This window comes from Rhopalosiphum maidis, chromosome 4 (genome assembly GCF_003676215.2).
Source record: "Rhopalosiphum maidis isolate BTI-1 chromosome 4, ASM367621v3, whole genome shotgun sequence".
Classification (NCBI taxonomy): Eukaryota; Metazoa; Arthropoda; class Insecta; order Hemiptera; family Aphididae; genus Rhopalosiphum; species Rhopalosiphum maidis.
The window spans coordinates 34,271,667-34,296,150 of record NC_040880.1 but is presented as its reverse complement, the minus strand read 5'-3'; the positions used below and the strand labels follow the sequence as shown (position 1 = coordinate 34,296,150).

The 24,484-nt window shown below is 29.3% G+C and overlaps 1 protein-coding gene across 2 annotated transcripts in view; it reads right to left on the bottom strand.

The window, feature by feature from the left end:
* LOC113548475 (centaurin-gamma-1A) overlaps nt 1-24,484 on the bottom strand; it is a 94,165-nt gene that overhangs the window by 6,223 nt on the left and 63,458 nt on the right. For both annotated transcript variants that reach the window (XM_026949368.1, XM_026949367.1), the window contains exons 2-4: nt 19,987-20,219; nt 1,720-1,861; nt 576-710 (exon numbers count right to left, since the gene is read on the bottom strand). In XM_026949368.1, coding sequence (XP_026805169.1) covers nt 576-710; nt 1,720-1,861; nt 19,987-20,219 — 510 coding nt within the window. The remainder of the gene's footprint in view (nt 1-575; nt 711-1,719; nt 1,862-19,986; nt 20,220-24,484) is intronic.

The window sequence follows — 24,484 nt, the reverse complement described above, 5'->3', positions numbered from 1 at the left end:
GAAGTGAGTACAGAATAATGAATACGTAATAAGCAGTAATAATTAACGTTGGGGATAAAAAATGCAGGGACTTAGATATCCTCAGTGACTCTTTAAGCCATAATAACTCTTGATATCCTTCCATAGGTAAATAAAAAATCTGTCTATCATGCCAAGCAAACTTTCTTCTTCTTTGAAACTTATTATTTTTCAACACTTAAATAACCAAATCAAATATCATTATCCTCACAAATGGTAAACAGATAGGTACAAGATAAACACTAAACTTAACAAGATTAAATCTTAATTCTTCTTAACGTATTTAAAAGCTAAAACCATCGTTAAAATTGTTTCAATTCTTGCAGAATCTCATGACTTGGACCACTTACAGACAATCTACTGTAATTCCTCGACCATAACCATTTTTTACAATTTTATCTAAATAAACTATATAATAAAAATCAATATTTACTCAACATGCATCAACTAGTTAATAGTTCTAACTTATAATTTTAATACATAGTGAAATGCAGCTATGCGTATTTTTTAAATAATAATAAAAACAATTTTAATTTATTATATAATATTATGCTTACCGTCTTGGAACACGCGGTCCACGTTTAAACCATACGTGGCGCACGTCTCGTAATACGAACATCTTTTCAGGTCCGCCGCTAACTTCCTGGCTCTTGTGTCATCTATTACTCGAGGGTTAGTTTCACTAATGGCGTCTGCACAAGATAAACACAGTATACGGTTATTATTGTTAACTGTTACATAACACAATATATTGTATACTATGATACAGTTTTTCCGATTTTATTATTTTATCATGATCTCTCTTTCTACATATATATAGTTTAAAAATAAGAACGTCATAATATATTATATAGTATTACACTATTATGTATACACATAAAACATCGTCCACAGTTGAAAATGTAAAAAGCCATTAAGTTCGACTCATAAGACCTTTCTTTTTATTACGGTGGTCTATAAAATAAGTGTCCGACAGTATAATGAGATACGGAAAACCGAGAAATTCCAGTATTATGATCAGCTTAGCATCATTATGCACCCCAATATAAAATCCTTAAATGTTTATAGGAATATATATACATATACTATTCTGCATTAAATTTAACTGTACTAAAGAATGAGTAATATATATATATATGTATATTACTGATTATACAGACGCTCGTTATAAGATTTTATTGATTTCTTACGCTCACAAAAACAATCGCGAAACGTGGTTAAGTAAAACTATAGGTATCTGTGTACATACAACTTCTTCTAGAAGATAGAGATCGTATATATAAGTATCGATTTTGTCAAGCAAGTCAAAAACCGGAGGCGATTCGTACACACAGCTAGTATACACGTGCGCATGCCGCAACAAAGTTCCTGAATTATTCATATATATTATATATACGCGTACTCGTCGTACATTTTCGGAGGATTTTTCAAAGAATAAAGAAATCGCGGTCGTGTACATTTTTTTTACCCACTACATTCTTATAGAGTCTATTCACCCCTCTGCGGAAATCGAAAAAAAGCTGACGACGCGATGTTTATCCTCTCAAAAACTACCTTCTTGATGTTCACTGCGGCGGTACTCGAAATCGAGTCACAGTACACAATTACATACGATGTGACGCCTCGTGTACAAAATAAAATACAAAACAAAAATATATATACGTATATTATCATATTAATTTATATAAATAGAATACTCACCCTGTGTGCCGACCAAAATGAGCGGTATTTCGGCCGAGTTTCGGTAGTGTGCCATTTTCGTGTAGTATCCGTACACAGCGTTGAAGCTCGCTTCGTTCTCCAAGCTGAATACAAATATAACAGCATCTACCCAGGCAGTAAACTATAAAATAAACGGCCTTATTAATATTATTTCACCGAATAAAAAATTGATAAAATCTGGCTGTTGCGTGGAGGTCGTAATAATATATATTATCTAAGAAATAGGTAAATAGTGGTGTTGTTGGTGATATGTGTACAATTCAACCGTGCGCAGTGTAATAGTAAAATAAATAATATTATTATAAGATATTGTTGCGAATAACGGACACCGTGCCGTTTCGAACACAGAAAACGAATACAGCATTACAGCTGTGATGATACGCGGTCGGCGAAACATGCGCCCCCATCGGCAGCGGTCGTGGGTTTCAGCTCTGTCGGCACCGATTGCAGCACGCGCCGAATCGTCGAAAGCGGTCGATATAACGCGTAGGAGGGTTGTTATTATAGGAGGTCGTTTGGGGTTGACGATGACACATCACGAGACGAGTGTGCGACTGCCGTCACCGCGCGTTCGTTTTCAAGGACAATGGACACATGCGGTACTTGGCAAATTGTCGAAAATTGTGTGGATGAGGGGGCTAGTATCGTGCCCTGGGGGAGATTATGAGTTATGTCCTCCTATCCAATTTACTTTTTTTACCGACTTTCAGTAAACAACTTATTAGATATTAGAGCTATAAAAAAGTCATAAACTTTGATTATTTCTATATTAGTTATTACTAATGGTAATAAGTTATTGCTTATACTATATTATTGCTCATTATAAACATTCACTACACAGATTATAGATCAATGAACACGTTTATACGATCGATTTTTAAAGCATAATAAATTACTACAAAGTATTATTTGAATTATACCTGGCTATTAAATTCATTCAGAAACTGATCAAGACGTTAAATATATTATTGATACATATCCTGTTATTCAGGATTTTTTAATTATAATATTAATGACAAGAAAAGTGTAAAAAGATTGATGTTTTAAAATGCGCTTTAGATATTAGGCGAACATGACATACTGATATTTCCACAAATAAACAAGATGCTAAAAATGTTAATAACCTTTTAGATGGTAATAATATTACAATATATATTATATTTATAATATATTATTATAATTTACATATACTATTTAAATTGCCGCAGGGTTCAGATTTATATCAATTATTACATATCTGTTTCAGATGAAATGAAACATACCAGTGTACAAATACATTTAGGTATATACCTAGGTACACAGCAGATTAAAATAAGATATATTATTTTGCGAATTCTAGGATTTACAAAATCTACCTCTCTTGACACTTCACAAGCGCACGTGTGTGAAATTAAATAGCGTTTGTTATTACATTTTACATTTGAATTCTTCTGAATATTTATATAATATACAAAGATATTTGTATATTATCTATGTAGGTTGGGTGGCGAATATTCATTTATCAACTTTTAATTTATTTATGATCTATCCTTTAATTTCAAACGTCGAATGGTAGACCTGTTACGTATATATGTGTATTGTACAAAGATTTCATAAATCAAAACAAACGACAGAGAAGAAACGATGTAGCTGGTATATATATTTAGGTGATATTGATTTAGACTTAATGTTATTTATTGTATTGTGTAGGGAATGCGATATTTTAGAAAAATAAACAGTAGAATGCATCACGGGAGGGATGTACACTGTCACCTTTACCTCTCCTTTAGAGCAGCTGTGGAAACCCAACCGATTGTCTGCAAAAACCATATAAATTATAAAACAGGCGGGGCATGTAACATATAATATGACACCTTCAAGGTATATACTAATAATGTAAAGCGATTTGTTAAAAAATGTCGAAAAAAAATAAGTAAAAGTCGATTTAAAGTCTAACTGATCAATAATAACAATGAAAACAATTAGTATAATATATATACGCCATACAGTATACATAAACCAAAGTTGAAAAAGAACGTTCCAGTTTAAAATTTTCGAAATGCGCACTGCGTCAGGTGCGTCTAAATTCTATTATAGGTACCAACCTATTTTTAAAACAATCGGTTCTTATTTATAGTAAATCAATTGGTGTATAAAAAATGGAGATTTGTGGGGTTTATCGAATATGGCGGATATAATATATAATAATATGTGTACGACACTACGTAGTATTATTCAAACCACAGAGTAATAATTTCGAATGGATATTGCAAAAATATATATAGGACCACCGCCGCCGACTTAATATGACTGCCTATTGAATTTACACGGGCGACGAATACGATTAGTCCAGTAAAATCGTTTTAGGCAAATACACACTTTTAACAATGCATGTGTATTTATTGTTTGCATAAGCGTTTACAAAATGGTATTGTGAAAACTAATAATATATAAATGTGCATGCACATTAAAAATTTGGCATAAAATTGGGCATTATACGATTGCAGAAACGAATAACCTTCCGCCTCCCTTCTATGCGGATTTAATACGCTCCTACACGATAGAATAGGTATTATCGCACAGCTCGTGTGTAAAAATAAACGCCTACTGCAGCTGTATACGACCACACAAGGGAGGATATGTATTAATCAAACGAAAAAGATATTATTATTATTGCACATAGGTAGACGCATATTTTGAAAATATGATTAAAAAAAAAAATCATTTCAATTTCTAAATTGATTGTGTACGTACAAGAGTCTACCTAAGCAACGAGCGTGTCGGTTATTATACTTCTAAGCAACTATAATATATTTATACATATTATTATACATATACATAATATTTGACAGTAAAGGGGAGTTTTATTTATTCATATGTAGCTCATCAGAACGCTTTAAATTACAGTACGCGTTATATACGTAGGTAAACATTACATTGTATTACACTCGACGGCGTAGTATACAATTTAGACCATTTATCTTTTTGGTTCGTTTTTATGCTGCATTTTTGTGAAAACAGATGTCTTTTAATTTGTGTTTGGATTGATTTATTGCTCTGCAAATAATAATAATTAGTTTTAAGTGCCACTCATATAACTATCTATTACCTAAACAAGTGACTAATAGTATGATAGTTATATAATAATAGCCTGATTGATGAAATTCGTGAAAAAGGATAAACATTCCCATTCTTAAATATGGCACGAAGAAAGTTATAATCAAATATTTAGTTATTATCAATAATGATACATGTGTAAATATGGTATGAGCACTGATATTTATGCGTATACCGAATCGTGTCCAAAATGATCTGAACCATCTTCGACACGACGACATGGTGCACGACATAAATACGCATATCTAGAATCAGTTATCATATTGTATCAATTCAACGTTATCAGTTTTCATAAACCACCAAGTGATTTTGAAATATAGAGAAAATATACACGTATACGCACGTCAAACTTAATGTAAGGTTTAAGGATATATAATATACATTTTAGTGTTAGTATGATTTTTAAACAATTATTACTCTGTAGGTTACACACATTTGATTTTTTAATTATTTTAAGGTTTAGGTGTTGGCGGGTTCGTGTTCAAAAGAATTACCATTCACCTGGCATGCACAAGCGTATGGCATAGATGAATAACTATACGCCATTGTCAGTCATGCGTATAAAACTTATATTAATGAGTTTGTTGAAAAAAAAGTTTTGTTAAAATATAATATAATACATTGTGTCACGTGGAATACTATATAGACACGATAGAAGAATCACTGAAGAATTGATTCACTGTACTCTCTTCTATCTATTGCATCGTTTACTTTAAAACTTTTGAAGTTTGAAATTATATTTCAGAGTTAAATAAAAAGAAATAAATGAATATTTACCAAATATTCTTTCAAAAAGTACACGCAATGAAGTATGATTTCGATTTCAAATTAAACAAAAAAACAGTACGATAACATTAATTTTTCGATTACGAGTAATAATGATTACACACTACACGCACGTTACATTAAGGCATACTAAATATATACTCGTAGAAAACATAAACATACTAAATATAACAGGTAATCTATAAGACAATCGTTTAACATGCGTGTTTTATACGTGAATTTTAAAAAAGCACACGTGCATATGCATTAGATATACAGGGTAAAGTGTGATTAAACAATTTTTGGTGTCAATTTAAAAATAATAATTAAATAAATAAATTTACAAATCCTCCATGTACACCCTATATATATATATATTATATATAGAGTTGTAATGTAGGTATAGTTGAACAAATTATAATTGTCAACAGCTGTGTCGACAAACCGCGACTCGACGATTATTACGATTGCCACACTTATAGGTATAATAATATATATTTTATTATACACGCCACAAATGCGACCAGAGTGCAGACGATAATTCAAATGCCGCACGACATGCAACTATAGTGCAAATCGTTACACAATGATATAATTATATATGTATACAGAATGATTTATCAAACATCCTCATCACCATTTTTTCTTTAACAACTAATTAATTTAATATCTGATTTTAGGAATCTTTAGGTATACTTAGGGACCATGTATTCAATTACTTTTATATTTTTTTGCAAATTAGATTTATTTTCAGATCTTTGTAAATTAAACGATTTTTTAATTTTAAGGACGTATATTTTGTAATTTTTAACATTTTTAGTACATGTATGTTTTACGATTAATATTATTTCGAACAGTAATATCGTTTATCATAAAATATAATTTAAATTAATATTTTAGTTACTTATCTAAAATCAATGGTAAAGCAGATTGAATCAAATAACAGGTAAACAGACAACAATGTCTATACTTCAAAGCCTGTAATTATATTTAATGTTGTATTATTGTTAATGTGTAGTTGATGAGAGTGTTTTTCATAATATGAAAAGTTAATTCACCAAGTATGATAAAGTGGCAAACTTAAAAATTCCAATATATCTATTTGGGATTTAACATAATAATAATGGTATTATGATGATAAAATTGGGGCGTGCGCGTGCTCTACGTTAAAACATTATTTAAATGTAGGACACAGCTGAATGCATAAACCACACACTATAATATGTATACCTATATATTATTATACTATGTTGTTCTATATTAACTATTATTCGGAAAACTGTAATTTATGTGTACACGCGCGTAAATGTATAGGTGTATAGTGTATACACAATCGATGGCGCATAACGAAATAGGGGCTTTCTCGGAAAATCCTGAAAGGGTCTCGAGAAACGATGTGTATCGGGTGAGATTTGCGAAGAAACTTTTTAGATCGTTATTATACGCTAGGGCGTCTCTAAGACATATAATATATATAAATTATCACGATAGAGAGTGAAAGTGTGTTGCCGTGCAGTAAGAAAACCTGCTTCCAAGTAGCTTTTTGGTGTTTTTCAGATGTCCTAATAAATACAATATAACAATTTATGTGTTTTCTTAATACATATAATGTGCTATACGACTTACGGTAATTAAAACGATAAGTTCAACAGATATCGTATCGCGAATCACTAGTATTGTTGCTGCCATCAAACACCGCATAACCCACATAAATAATTGTTAAATCGCATTTGACTAATATGCGTACATGTGATGAGATTTATAATTTTTTTATACGGTAACGGGGATATAAATTATAAATAGGGGGGGCACAATATAGGTTTATTATATAATTTTGGAGGCTGACACATTTTTTTTGTTAAGCTTAAAATAAATATTTTATCGCTGTTCATAAATTTAAGCAATATAGGTCTTCTCAAATTTAACAAAATAGATTAGATCATAGAACATTATTGTAATTGTTCGTAATATATTGATGTCTTTGGCCATGGGATAGCCACCACTGCAGGTTTTTGGGGGCAGGACTAAACGCTTATACAGACGGTAGCGTAACCCAATTGATGCGTTATTGATCCGTGACTCAGTTTCGCCTGGCCTTCTATCTACGACTAAAATTATTCAGTTTTCCGCGATTAGGTTTTTGATTCCTTATTTTAGGTATAGGTTAGTAGATCACACAATATTTTTCACTTTGATTTCGTCACGATTTTGATAATCGAAAAACCGTATACTTATAAAGTTATAAATTATAATAGCATAATATACAGGCTATTTGCATTATCAATGCGTGGTTTAAATTATCATAATATATTATAAAAATAAAATAGAAGTCTATGGAAAATTGTGATAATATCAATGTATATATTAATGAGTTATAAAGTTTCTACAGAGGATTATTATAGTAGATAGTTCTAAAACGTTGTACGTATTTAAAAATATTGAAATTTTAAAATAATAATCAATAATAATTTGTTTTTTTTACATAATTCTTGATTAGTTGTCGATGATTTTTCAAAAATATCTTTTATTGATCTCGACTTAGTTTTAAAAACCGAGTGATGAAAAAAAATAAAATTACCAGGTAATATAATACACTACGACAACCTATGCGTTTTATTATTCTCAAAATGATCATGTAATAGTATATATAGATAAAACGCATAAAGCACGGGAATACAAACTGACTAAGTTTTAATCTACAATTCCAGGGTAATATTTTGTAAATAAGATTTACAACGACCACCGAAAAGTGCAGTATATATACTAATACATATCATTAAATGATGGAATTCCGTGAAAAAAATTAGCGGGAGAATTTATTAATACACAGTATATACAGTATTATACATATATATATATATAAATTTTATAAACCTATATAATTTTACTATAATCAGGATGTAGGTAAAAATTTAAATATATCTCAAAAAGTTTGTGTTTATATACATTTATGTAGTTTATGGGGAGCAATAAGTAGTTTTAACGGAACAACGGTTTAAGACCGCACAATACGCATCGATTAATTATGTAAGAATATCAATTATGGTTATTTATTCAAATTGTTGTGATAAATAAATTACGTATAAAAAAAAGTTATGAATTTGTTATATACAAATAATAATGATTCAAAAATTGAACAATTCGTGATACTTTAATAATCGAAAATGTACAAAAAAAATATTCGTGCAATGGAGGCGTATATAGCTCTTCATTCGCGATCTGTATCCCATCATCGTTACACCTCTATTATTATTATACGCGATACTGCATATAAATCGGGCGTTAAAATGCCAATATAATATTACAACACACGCGCATCGGTCGTTGCGACATAATATACGCTAAAAGGGTGGACCAAATATAGAAACACAACACATCACCTATATTTACACATACGCGCACTACCCACACTTCATGGTATAAAAAAATAATGATAAAACCATTGTCTAGAAAACGATTTCGACACCTTTTGTGTGGCGTGTTCTGCCGACGTGTGTGTGCAGGTAAGGAGGATTAAAAACTTAATATAAACGTCGGATTAAGCGCATTCGTATAATATGGCGTGGTGCGTATATTATCGGTGCGAAAATGAATGTGATATAATATTACATCGCATTACTGTTTTGTGTATGCTTTATAGGTGTGCGCGCGTGTGTATATAGCGATGAGGTGTAATGTTTACGAGGAGGCGATATCCTCCGAGCGTCGCAGGAAAGAAAAAATAATTTTACCAACGACAAAAGGTCCGGTCGAGTGTGAAACGCACAAAAGACTCATCGTCTTGCGTCCAGAAAAAAAATAATAATAATAACAAAAACGGTCGTCAACGATTAGATGGCCCCGGAACTAACGGACCGGATGTGCATATACATAGGTATATAGAGTATACTGCAATTATATAGCAGGGTCACCTACGGCCCCCTCCATCGTTGTAATCGGATCGTAAATCCTGAAAAATTTCAAGTGGATATACCTATATATGGCGTGTAATATAATAATAATAATATAATTCAAACCGACTGGATACACATATTATATATTGTACCCATATATCTAATAATCGAATAAATTGTACAGAATTACAAAGGCATCGGTAATCTCGAACGCGTTGTTCTCACGGAATCATATATAATATAATTTGTGAAATGAACGTTAAGTTTATTTTTTTCACAAAAAGCACTCTTGTGCATAGTATACGCTCTACCGCTCGAAATCCGTGAACTCATCGATTACAATCGATCATGCGCCTTATTATTATTTCTCAGCTAAATTCAGCCCCCTCAATTAGAGAGAGAAAAAACTATATGTATTTGGCATAATTATATTGTACATAATAATATATGAGTGGCATATAGAGTTGCATTTTCATTGATTCGCGAGCGTTCTTTTTATGTTTTCTCACGCTTTCCATTTTTCCCTGCGAACGAAAAACGTATTTGTGTACGAAGTGATCTGTTTAAATGGCTATAATTATTTCTTTACTTAATGTTTTTTTTGATATATTATGTACATATTAAATATTGAAGAAATGTATAATATATCTATAATAGTATTATACACGTGTATTATTTTTAATCATGGTAAGTTTAGACTCTAGTGGTTGTCACTACGCTCCGTTTATTTTGAAATGATAATTAATAGAACTGTATTTTTATTTAACATTTAATATTAATACATTATGATTTTTAAAAAGAATATTCTCCCCTGAAAATTAAAAATACTGGTTAGAGTTAAAAATAAAATAAAATATAAATTTGTCGGTAAAGTTTATTTTAAAATTTAGTATGGCCCGCAGTAGTAAGTAGATATGAATACTTATACCTTCACAGTTTTAAATTAACGGTATACTTTTAGAAAAATTTTGAGTAATGTACGCGACGGTGATTTATCTCCGTCAAATTTCGATGTTTCACGACTGAGTTTATCATCGCCAATAATAAATATAGTCAGGGTGAAACGCAAAGAAAATAAAACATGACAGGCAGCTTTAGCTTATTATTAAGTACAGATAAGGCAAGGGAAGGATTTTAATTCCAAAAATCAATATATAATATATATCAATTATAATTTGAGTTTTACAATCTTCATTTTGTCCGGTTTAATTTTAACAAAGTAGAAGGGGGAGTTATTGTACAATGCAATTACACTTTAATAAATTCCACTGTTCCAGATACATCTTGTAAAGGTAATATAAATCAATTGAAAAAATAAAGTACGCATAGTTGATATACTTTTGCCGCAGTTATCGTCATGGTCGTCGTAATGTAATAATATTCTACAGACTATGCACCAGTATATGCGTGTGTTCGCATACCCAGACGGTAAAAATGTTAAAGTGATGTAGTGGTAGGATAGCAATACATGATCCATCCGAGACCTCAATACAACGTGTTTTAGAATCGATGGCGGAAGGGTAATATAATTTGCGAGGGATTGCTCGCGATGACGATACTATTAAACTTCCGGAGACGAAATGGGTATATAAATTATAATATATTGTTGTCGTATATACGTTGTCGTCAAATTTATATTATTATTAAACTAAAAATGTGGTAAACTAAAAACATATAGATAATAAAAAGTGCTTACGGTAGTGGTAGTATTGTGATCGTTTGTCTTGTACATATAGAACGATTCATTTCATTGACTGCAAGCCGTTTCATTATTTTTTACGTAGAATTTTCAGTTTTTATAACAACTAGTATCTATAGATTTTATTTATTATTCTTAAGCAGATTTATAGGTCCTATCCTCTCATAAATCTAATTTTGAATAAATATATATTTTTGGTTAAGTTTCGTACAATGTATATTGCATATTTTGATACTCGTCTATACATAAACTAGAAAAATGAGTTTAGTAGGCTAGATGTATCGTTCTGTAAATATAGGACAAAAGACAATAAACGGTGAATGGAATTAAATGCGAAAGAACCTTTACGAGATAACGTAAAAACTACTATTTCAGGACTAGGAACGTATTATTTTATTGTTATTGGACAACAACGGAAACGGCGAAAGTAATAACGCAAGCACCGTCTCAAGTTTATAATACATTTCATTAGGCCATTGGCGACGTTCTGCGTGTTAGAAGGTGCATAATTTATACGTATTCCGTGGTTGGGTTTTATGGAGACAGTCAAATTATTTAAATCCCAAAAATATATGACTGTTTACGCAAAGTTTATGTTTGAATGGAATTTTTACTACGACCACCTTCTTTTGTGATGTATATACACACACAGATGTATAATAAATATATATAATATACCTACTAATAAAGGCGCTATTTGATTAAAGGGCAGATCACCTACGGTAAAGATTGCAATAATTGAATGCAAAAAGTTTTATATAAATATTCAAAAATATATAAAGTAAGTAAAGAGTACCGTGATTGTGTGATTAGTGTGCCGGAAATGGAAATTCAAAATATTCATTCATCGTAGATAGCATTATAATATTAATTATCATATAGTTCATAGTCATCATACCCCTTAAAAATAGAAAAAAAGATTTTTTTCTAGATTTAGAAATTGCACGACCTCATCCAACCAACCAACTAAAAAAAAAAAACATAAGATAACTTATATATACCTAATATTTAACAATATGATGACTATTAGAATTGTAGGGATACGGGATACATCACACATACTCGTTTGCTAAAAAAAAATATAAAAATAATAATAATAATAACACAGTACGCGCGCGTATTAAGCGTTACATAAAAGAATCCTTCGAGTGGAATAGTACCTACCTATGTATGTAATATATTGATGAAATAATCTTCGCGGAAACATGAACGTACATTTCAGTTATTCATACACGTACTCACAATATAATAACCAACTGCAAATACTCGAAATTTCACCCTGTCTAATATTCATTATTATATAATATAAAATACGTTTTTTTTATTTTCAAATCTATATGCGCATAAAAGAGACATTCAATCATTGTTGCGGCCGGCTGTTTCGAGATCAACGTCATTGTATTATTAACAACTAGATATATACAGGGCAATTCTTCAACAGCTAATATACTAATTACATAGACAAATATATTTCTTATCATTATCATTATTTTAATTATTTAATTTTTGAATGACAACAACATAAAATTTTTGTTCATAATGAAAAATAGAATATTTTTCTGAGCTTTATTATGTAGGTAGGTAGATAATTAATTGTAATTTATGACTAAAAATAATTTAAAGTTGTATGAGAGGAGTGGAGTGACACAGGGGTGCCTTACAAAATAGGTAACGATACTATTGGGTACAAAATTTCGTAATAAAATGTTGGTCAACTATTTCATTCATATCAATTATAACGAAAAAATAAATAAATTAAGAATATGATTTTTTTTTTTTAAATGTATTAACATTTTGAAATAAGTGTTTACTGTTGAAAAAATTACTAAGTAAACGGATAGGTCACATAGACATTGTCTGTGTCGTATGCATAATACATATATATTTAAAGAATCTTAAATATATTATAAAGAGCACCTTAATCGTCTCAAACAATAGCTCACGGGTTGTCTATTATTGGCTTTAAACCTATTATTAAAACACTGGTATGAAAAAGCCAACAATCTGGTGAAAAATTAAAAGTAACTATATTATATACCGTATGTTCAATTTTAAAGATAACAGGAAATATTTCGAACGCATGACTGAGTTTGATTTGGAGTTTTTTTTACTGCGTAGAGGACATATAAATGCATTTGTTTTCGGTAAATTCTAATTTTTAGATACTTGATTTGGATTGCTTTATTTTTTCTGAGCAATAGATTTTTGATTAAAAATTGACATTTTTAACAATCAAAAGTTTATAAAGTAACATAAAATTATGCCAATCCGGACTTGTTGCCTTCTTTTGAAAATTACCGGTGGGAAGATCTCAAGATTAATACGTACATCTTGTATGTAAAATGTATTTATATTAATACAAGTATAAACTATAAAGTTAAGTATATATTATGTAAATTTATGATTTTACAAAATTCATTAACACAACATTATATTATTTTTTTCGTTTGGTGAAATATTATTAATGGTAATTTACATCAAACACAGATTCAAAGTTACGGAACACATTATGTAAGAACAAAATTAATTTACATATTTTTACAAATTATAAATCACAATAGCTGGTTTTAATATGACATTCAATTCAAGATAAAATTACATATATTATTGATCGTTATCATTTCTAATTGCGAATCCATTTTATAGAAATTCAGAAATGTTTACTTATATTCGTGCACTGAGCATGTTTAATTATTTACGGAATTTATAATGATAATTTACTGCAGTATAACAATTATATTAGGCATGTATACAAGTTAATATACGACGAATAATAAATAATACTGAGCGTGTGTTGTACTCGTTTAATATTTCGGCGACACATGACAGTGAAAACTTGAAAATCAATTCTATATAGATTAGAATTCAAAAGTGGCAAAAAAGAGAAACGACGTCGTTGTCCGTATATTACATATAATATTAAGTGTTTATACCACATGCGCGTATTGTACCTAAACCGTATTTACTATAAACATGATCTTGACGACGCAACCGGGAATGACGTTAGAGAGTGACGATAAAATGTTGATCTCCTTATTTAAGAATATAATATACAAATACTATGAATATATCGCTATGTATTCGATAACATGCAAAACGATTTTCGAAGTATTGCCTCAAAAGGAAATCGAAAGCTTTTTATATAATATGTATATATTACACCTATGTGCATTATATATCGAAAATAAATGATCGATTTTCAAAAACTCGATGCGGAGAAAATATAACATCGGTTAAATAATATTAAATCTGAGATTTTAATCGACATTTAAAGTGACTGTTCATACAGCTGTTTACAACTCGTAAAATATTCAAGAAACTTAAGTGATTATGAAGGAGAAAAATAAGTTTTCTTAAAACTTGCCGAGTTCACTAAGTGTATATATATAGTACTCTAAAGTCTCAAGTATGTATCCAAATTTTTAAATGTAAATAAATAAATATAAAAATTTGGATACATACTTTAGACTTTAAAGTACTATATAGTATAGACCTATAAAAAGTGTATTTTGCGTGTATGATTATAGTAAAATGTACATTATTTATTTAAATTTAAAAAATTAGATTATTAACATGATTTGTTAGTACAATGTTCGACATTTACTATTTATAAATTGAAACATTCTATTTTAGATGAAAGAAAAAAATTTTAAATATCAAAATGAGAAATTTTATAATAAATATTAATAAACTATAAATATAAAATATATAAATTAAATTAAAAACTAAATATATTGATCAAGCATAAAAATTATTTCGCTGTGGAGTGTGTATAAAATATAAATACAACTAAACGACATAAACACCATGCGTAATAAATTTAAAAGAAGCTTAAAAATGGGTAAACTATAAAGGAGAAGAGTGATAGTTGAAAACTACGCATTAGGGTATTAGGCGATGTTTGCGAGCAGAAAAGCAGTCTCTCCTATAACGCACGTCGTACTTGGGATTTTATAAATGGTTTTATTTATCAACGTGACAATCACACGATAACTCAAAAAAACAGACTGCTGTCGAAATTCGCGTGCTTTGACGTGAACATTATACGCCATACAACAGCTGTACAGTTGTATACATAATAAATAAATAAATAAATATTACAAATATATATGAATATAAATAAATAAATGGGAACAGTATTTTAATAGACATTAGGCAGTTTGGCGTACTCAATTTAAAGAAAATACATATAAATAATAAAAACTACAGAGTGATCTATTGTTTAAAATTTTATTGTTTTAATGACGGTAGATCCAATCACTTACAAGCATAGTAAATTTCAACTAAACCGTTAAAATTTACTAAGAAAATAATATTAATATGGCCTGAATATAGATCATTTTATGTTCAATGTGGATGTATTTATAAGAGTAACGATTACATATTTGCATTTGAATTTATTTAGGTTCGATTGACGACGAGTGTATAGGATACAACTATGTGCCAAATGCGGGAAATAATGGATTAATCTAATTTATATTTCAATATATTATTTATAATATTGGCTAAACGGAAAATACTAAGGTTTAAATGGTTCACATTTAAAACCTACACGCCAAAAAATTTCATCGAAAATATGTTGTTATTTTTAAAAAATTCGGAAATCACATATATATATAATAGTTCTTGAATGCCATAAATCATTCGACGTCACTAAGCGCGATAATAAACTATATTATATGTATATACAAGTAATGGAATGTCAAATGCTCGTACATAATAATATAATATAATATATGTAGGTCATTTATCGCAGCGTTTGATGATGTAGTGTCTTGATAACAGGCCAAATTTTATGATTAAACGTAAACACCATTGTTTTTTTTAATAAAATATCAATTTAGTATACATAAAGTGTGTGTGTGTATTTATATAAAATATTTAACCTTATAAGTGTTAACTTGCCGATACTTCATAGGATATATTATCATAAAAGCTAATGTAATTCTAAAACACTTAAACTTTGTTATATGCCAAGTAAATCCAATTTAAATTGTTTTAAATTATAACATAAATTATAATATACATTTGTTTGGCATACGAAATAAAATTGTTCTAAAACGTTCGAGATCGTTATAGCGACTTTTAGCGATTTTATAGTTTCAAGTTCAAACTAATAATATAAATTATACATTTTTATTATATATATGTATTAATTGTCAAGGACTTGGAATAAACTTTTATGAACAAATACAATTTATTCGTTGTATATTATAAACAATACTGATGGAGGGGTGGAGACTTAATTAATGTTAAACGATTTAAAGGATACAGTCACGGGGACGTTGTATGTTTTCAACTTATAATTGGAAACTTTTAAGCTTGAGTAATCATTAATTATACAACACAAACGATATTCGACAACAAAAATAAGATGTATACAACTATACAATAATTATATTCCGGATTACAACCTATTTTTGCTGTTTAAAATATTAAAACATGGCATATATTGACGTTTTTATTACCAATAATAGATTGTTTTTAAAACCAAAAGTATAGTTGTATACATATAGGCACATTAGGTAAAGCAATTTTGACAAACATTAGAATAATACATGGACATGGATGAGAAGATTGATCACAAAAATACTTCATAAATCATATTCCTAATTATATTGACATTATATTGTCATCTATACACAGTTAAATATGTGCCAAATACATATAATTAACTGTCTTTTTTAGTGATCAATTTTTCGCAGAGCCTCATTAATCTACACTGCTTTTAAGTGCACAGTTAAAAATTCGCAAAATATCTTCGCAATAACACTGGTAGAGGAAATTGTACGCTGTGCTTATGCTATAGTTATTTACTTATACATATTATACACGAACTGTTTACGTAGACCGCACACGTACGCTTATGTATAAATTCTATTAAAATATTATAATTATTTAGTTTTTAAACAGTTTCAAAGTTAATATACTACAATAATATAGATGGTCGTCGATGATAATTATAGCGACCGCGACGAATAAAATACATATGGTACGTTTATTTCGTGGCAAATAAGTCGTAATAACATTAATAATAGTAATAATAATATAACCATATTCCTAAAGTATGGACCACAGGGGAATAAAAGCAGCAATATAACTAATACACACATTTTGCACATTCTGAAGTTATCATAAGATAAATTTAGACAATATTTGGTATAGGTAGAACCCGGTTATTAACTTTTTTTTTACAATTAAAGTTTAATTCTTAAATATTTTAAACATGAATTCTTCGTACACCAAGCAAATTAATGAAAATCGCTGTTATTTAGAATGTTTTCATAATTATATAACCGTAAAAATAATTGTTCAAAAACGTTATGTAAATATTCGGAAATTGAATTTTATTAATCCACTTAATTTAAGAGACTTTGAATACCGTAGTATAGTGTGTATTATATATTGTAAAATGAAGCATCTCGTTAAAAAGCCACTACCATTATTCTTCGTAACATCGCGACCGCTGCAGTTATTTGTTCACACAAGAGATTATTCTTTCATGTATAAATCACATTATATTATGTGTATAATTTATTATAAAATTTTTACTTGCATCAACCCTAGAGACGAGTTCGTGAGTGATACATACAAAAAAAGTCTCTGTAACGGATTATAAATAGATATAATAAGTCGAGTTACAATAAGGTAACATGAAAAATATTTAATGATTTGCCTGGATGTTGCGGCGAAACGCGATAATAATTAATCTGGAAAACTACCACGGAATCTAAATAGTGGCGTTAAGAAAAAAGAAAAAGTTGTTTTATTCCGATCACAAAAATGTTCTTAATTCAGGGGCATATCATATGATGATTTCCAAGGGTTGAAATATGGAGGTCATGTTTTAATTTTATGAAATAACATTTTTTTTTTTTTTTTATAAAAGGTTTAAAAATATTATAATATAATAGTTAATCACGATCCATAAAAAAATTGAAATATTTCATTTAATTGTTTGTATATTTCATAAAGTTTACTGGGCAATTCATTTATCAAACGACACTCATTATTTCAAAATATATTAACGTTCTTAAAATAATATTTTTTTATCATTATAATTTTTAAGCTTTTTTACTTTTTTTAAACGACAACATACATTTTTAATTCTATTCTGAATGAGAATATTTTTTAGATTATTTCGATGAAAACGAGCAGTTTATAAGTTATAATTACTTGTAAGTATTTAAAGTTAAGGTATGTATAGAGTGGTAGACCAACATTTTGAGGAACATCACTGTACTCACTACTCTGCTCACCTAAGCTTTAAACACTATTAATAAATCATAAACTACTAGTCTGAATTTCGATTATTATGTATCGAAATACTCCAAGATCATTCTGCTTCAAAAAATGAATTTAAAAATGTATATGTTATCGTTAACAAAAAATAAAAATTTAAAACAATTATAATGATAGAAAATATTTGTAATGACATTTTTTTTTTTGAAAATTTTAAATACCGTAAGTACCTATTGTTTTGTATACAGGTGAGGTTCAGAGAGGGAGCGTGCATTTCTGATGAATCGATCTGCACTGATATATTATATTATATATGCGCATAGATAGAACTTCACACGTTGGAAAATTGTAACCGTCGGTCGAATTATCGTTGCGTGATTGCGTCGAATTTAAGAGCAGGCGGATTTCCCCTCGATTCAACGTAAATAATGACTACTTCCGCTGCGGACACACCACCCCCGCCTCAAAGTAGATTAATGTTTTCGGACTGTTTGTAAAGCAAATATATACATATATGTTATAATATATTATACGTGTGGTAAGACTGTTATTGCAGTATGTAAACGAAATTCTTAGACACGAAATTACAATGACAATCATCCGGTCGAGGCGGCGAGGTGTGATCATTTATGTATAACATAAAATATACTCTACGATAATATCAAGGGACATACTCAACACATATTTACATAAGTGGACCTAAATACAACTTTAGGGGAAGTAAACTCAACCCATTCCATACACAATATGCACGATATAGTCTAAGAAATTAATTATTGATTAAGACAAGAAGAAAAACTAAATATCAACAAATTGTAGTCATTATAACCAGATTTTATTACTATAAATATAATCGTTAATTTTTGTTTAAACATTTTAAAATTTTAACATTATATATTTTTGAATTCAATTTAACAAAATGCTTTTAATTGATATATATATATTATTTTTAAATAAAATAATCTTTAATTTGTACAATGAGGGCAGGCTTCTCAGTTTAAGCCTATGCACGTGACATGTTTACAATGTTTAAATTAAGTATAAGAAATAAATTAACCTTCATAGTTTGAGATGTTTTAAGACAATTTTCTGTTAAATCGATAAGACTTGAATGCAGAAAGTTGGGTTTTCATAGCAGGATTAAAGTAACTTATTAAAATTGTATGATTCTAAAACAATGTTTGTTTGGAAAAAAAACATAATTTTTACATAAGTACAAAATATTATACATTACAATATATTGTGTAAATAGTATTTAAAACTAAGACTAGCAATTATACTGCAATTGAAAGTGTTATTGTAAGTATTCAATATACTATCTGTATATTATCTGTCAAAATTATTTTGTCAGTATCAGACCTCAATCACCTAACTTTATAATTTATTCTTTTGAGGATAAAAAGGTATTAGGTTATAATAACTGTGGATTATTCACATTGTAGGGGTAGTATTTATAATTAATGATACGGTATCATACCGCGAACGGTGCAGCCAGATTCTATGAGTTAATAATTCTCGTTGAATTATGAAAATATAAGTATTCAAACTAACCTGTGACTCTGGAGAACCACCCTCATCTCTAATCAACAACAGGTGACTATGACCGTCCACGGATATCTCCTTCTTGAACCTACCTCCTTCTGGACTCTCTTCTTGCATGTACGATCCCGTCAGGTATCTGTGAACCAGCGCTGATTTGCCAGAAGATAGCGAACCAACAATACCCAACCGTAGATCTGGCACTGATCGTGACAATGTCCATTCTTGGCTGTTTACAAACGAATCTGTGAAAATAAGGAAAAAATCGATTGGAATTAGTATAAGTTTAATCGTTGTGTTTAAAATGATTGTGTCGTATACCTAGCCTACTCGTACACAATAATGTATAAAATAAAATAATATTACGGCGCGCACACTAAACTATAAAATAATATTTTATCATAAAAGTAATTGGCAAAATACAAACTAATCAATTTTTAATATGACAAGCACATTCATTTTTATGGTTTACATTACTATTTGGGTTTCATGTTAATTAAATTATGGTTCATATAAAATGCTATTCTTAAATAGCTAACTTAGTTCCAAGGGGAGGGGAAGCTATCTCTTTAAACAGACCACTGGTTACAGCGTATTTTCATTTATATATTAATTAATATCTATGATCTTAAGAAAACAATCGTGTTTGCTTGCAACATTGAAGAAAAAAATGTCTAGCCTCTCGTCGATTTAAAATAGCACCCATTAAAATATTTCTGTCGCATCAGTTTTGGAAACCAATTGATCATTTGAAGTTTTTATGCCATATACCTGTTGTGTTTCCATTACACACGTCAAATGTGGGACCTATCACAATAAATTATGATATGCGTGTATACCATTATTAATGTTTGTGAGCAACGAAAACAACATGACCCACTTCGTACGACAGTATAGTATAATATTATGTTCTGAATTTATTGTAAATTTAAAAACCGTCAGCTACACTGGAAAAATATCGAAAGCCAAACAGTTAATGACATGATGTTTATATATAAAAAAAAAATACACGAAAAAGCTTACGGTTCTTCTCTTATGTAAAAACACTTAAATATTATAATATAATTATATACGATAACTATAAAACTATACAAAGGCTCCCACGTTGCAAAATATACTGGGTATATACAGCACTATATTATAACCCCTATCATAGCGCTATCCTAACTCGTACCTGATTTTTTTTTTTTTTGAGTAACTACGATTGACAATTATACACTTTACAGTCATATATTTTTGCATAGATTTTTTTATGTTATTACTTGTCGTTGGCAAGGAATAAGTTTAGGATTTTATAACACTTTTAAATGTAAAAATATACTGTATTATTAATATAATATGTTCTTAAATATCATGAGATGATGATTATATATTATATGTAATAAACATGCAAAACATGAAAACTACAAGATATGTAAAAACCGGTCGACTGATGATGAGCGACTTAAGTATGAAGTGTAAAAACATTATAACTGTAAATAATCATTACTATAAATTTTTGAATTCAACTTTTTGTTGCAAATCGTAATAAAGTAGATTACAAATAAAAAAACGCATTATGGGGAAAACATAAAATGTATAATAATACAAATTACCTGATTAACGTGATAGAGGATATAAAGATAAAATTAAAATATTTTTGCATACAATTAAAACAAAACATAAATAATATTGCGAAAAAAATATAAATAGTTTTAAAAATTTCCTTTTTTTATATAATTTAATATATTTTTAGCTTTCTCTACTACCTATATAGTTCTTAACATTTTCTTAGGCATAATTAAAGAGCGGTTTACACAATAATTGTTATATAAACTGAAGATTACTAAATTATATAAATGAAGTCTATTAATATTTATAATAATAAAAACAAATAAAAATAATAATTTTACATATAAATAAACTAAACTGCAACATTAATGAATTAAACATATGATAAATAAAATAATAATACTAGGTTAACACTTAACAGGTTTAATCAGTGAATAAGAATTTTTTTAAAAGAAAACTAACAAAACGAACGTAATAAAATATACATAAAAAAATTCATTCGTATAATATGTAGGGTAATACAAATTATTCTATGGGGCTAATGGTAATAAATGTATAACCTTGTGTGTTGACAAACACCAAAAAAACAAATGATAATAATAGATAAAGTTGGACGTGCGGTAGCAGTATTCCAGTAAATTGTGAATAAATTAAATGTGTGTTTAATGGTAATCGTACATATACTAAAAAAAAAATATATAATACATATTATGTAGGTTTATTAAAGAGTGATATACATTATGATTTTAATACTGTTATATTAGCATATATATATTACATTTATATATTTCGTCTTACACAGTTACGATATGGTAGACCACGATTATTACTTTATCATTAAAATTTCATCAGCATATTGACATATACGTTTGCCTTTGTTGTAGAATTATTATGATATTTTTAAGAGATGATCTAGGAGGAAGAGATTACTGGGGCTTAACACATTCAAATAATTCTCCATCTACTAAAAAATTTTACAAGTATAATTCTTTATAGCTCGCAAGTTGTAATATTTGAAATATTAATATTTTTTATCTTTGACTATAATGTCCATAACTACACCTCATTCCGAAAATTCTGAAAATGATAAACACATGATTTTTTGATTATATACGTTTGATTATAAACTATCATATATTTATTGTAACGAGAACAAAAATATTTAAAACATTAGGTAGGTTGTGCAATAGTTTGCCTATTTAAATGCAAACTTTATTTAAAAACAAAAGTCCTCCTAAAATTAGATTACATTTTAGACTGCAGCCTGATGTATAGCCAGATATTTAATTTACTTTGATGTAATGATATTTTTACATACAAAAAAGCACCGGTCAAGGACTTTGCAAAAGGACTTTTCTTTTAGTTTACGAATTTCTAAACACCAAACATTATTTCCGACTTTACTCTTTTCTGACTTACTCCCCGACTGAGTTTCTATTGAATCGATTTTAATTTTGCTCAATCAAACCACCGCAGGTGACTTGCTAACACTAGGATCGAATTACACTAGCCCATTGTTATATAAAATCAGTCGTTATAAAAATATTCTAAAAATATAATAAATAAAAACGCGCGAAAACGTCACCGGAATAATGCAGGATGTTATACATCTGCGAGAGTAGTTGCAGCAGATGCAGGTACAATAAGCGAATGAAATGTTATAACACGAACAGAACGATATATAAGACGTTATAAATCGTCTTTATATATATGTATATATACGTGTGCAAGAGCACGTGCCATCGACAGCCTAATACAGTAATACAGTATTACATTATATATATATATTCTATACCTATACAACCCGTTTCCGTGACAAAAAAGTATACTGAATATAAACTTTTTATGTCACAAGAATACGTATATCCAACTAGATCCGGCCATGCGAAGTTACACAAGCCTTTCTTTTTGAGCTGTTTGTGTGTCTCTCTATATCTATCCATCTAAATGTATACATATATAACGAACAAGACGAAAATTCGTCCGTTATACATTATACAGAATTTCCACAGATATGACTCTCGGTCTCTGGCTACGTTATAATTTTCAGTCGATTTGTAGTGTTTCTATTTTTAATGGTCTTTTATAGAATTATATATATATATATATATATAATTTTACATTTGTATTGTTTGACAAAAACTAAATCGTGGACAGATAGATGATAAATAAATAATAACACACATAAACAACAATATTTTTGGAATATTAACTTGTTTCTGTTCATGAAATTACTAAGTTAGTATTTTAAAAGCTTGTCTGCAAGTGGAGATCAACATTTACGAGATATGGAAAATATAAAGGGGAGAATATAAAAAAATATCAATTACTCTTCGATATTCCTACATCGATGTCGAATTGACAAGGGGTATCGCGTACAGAACGTCCGCATGGGTAGTACTGCACCCAGATTTGACAATGGCGAGGTGCGTCGAGGAGGAGAACACGAGGCGCGTGGATTGTACACAATACGAGCGTTTTAAAAGACGCGTATTATATAATCGAAGCGGCCTCATTCGCCGCTAAACGCGTACCTACACATAGATATATTTTGTTAAAGATTTAGGTATATACATGTGTCATGTGTGTGCGCGCGCGTGTGTGTAGCAAACCGGTTTCTTTTAAAAATCGTCGATATGCCGGTTCCGCGCCAATGTTTTTTTTTTTTTTTTTTATTACCTGCACTGACCAATCCTCCGGCGCGCACAAACCGCACGCGAACGGTGATTTCTCTCTCCCTCGCATAATGTACCTATAGACAATAGTATTATACGTAGAGTGGCATCGTGGTATTTTACATATTACAGTATTGAATTTAATAATATGATATAGTTGGTATACCCACGCGCTCCGCGTTAGGATTTGAAAAATAAATAAACGGTCTTTTTGAAGTACGACCACGGACGGAATAAAAGAATTACGCGTCTGGTGGGACAAGGACACATATATAAAATGATAA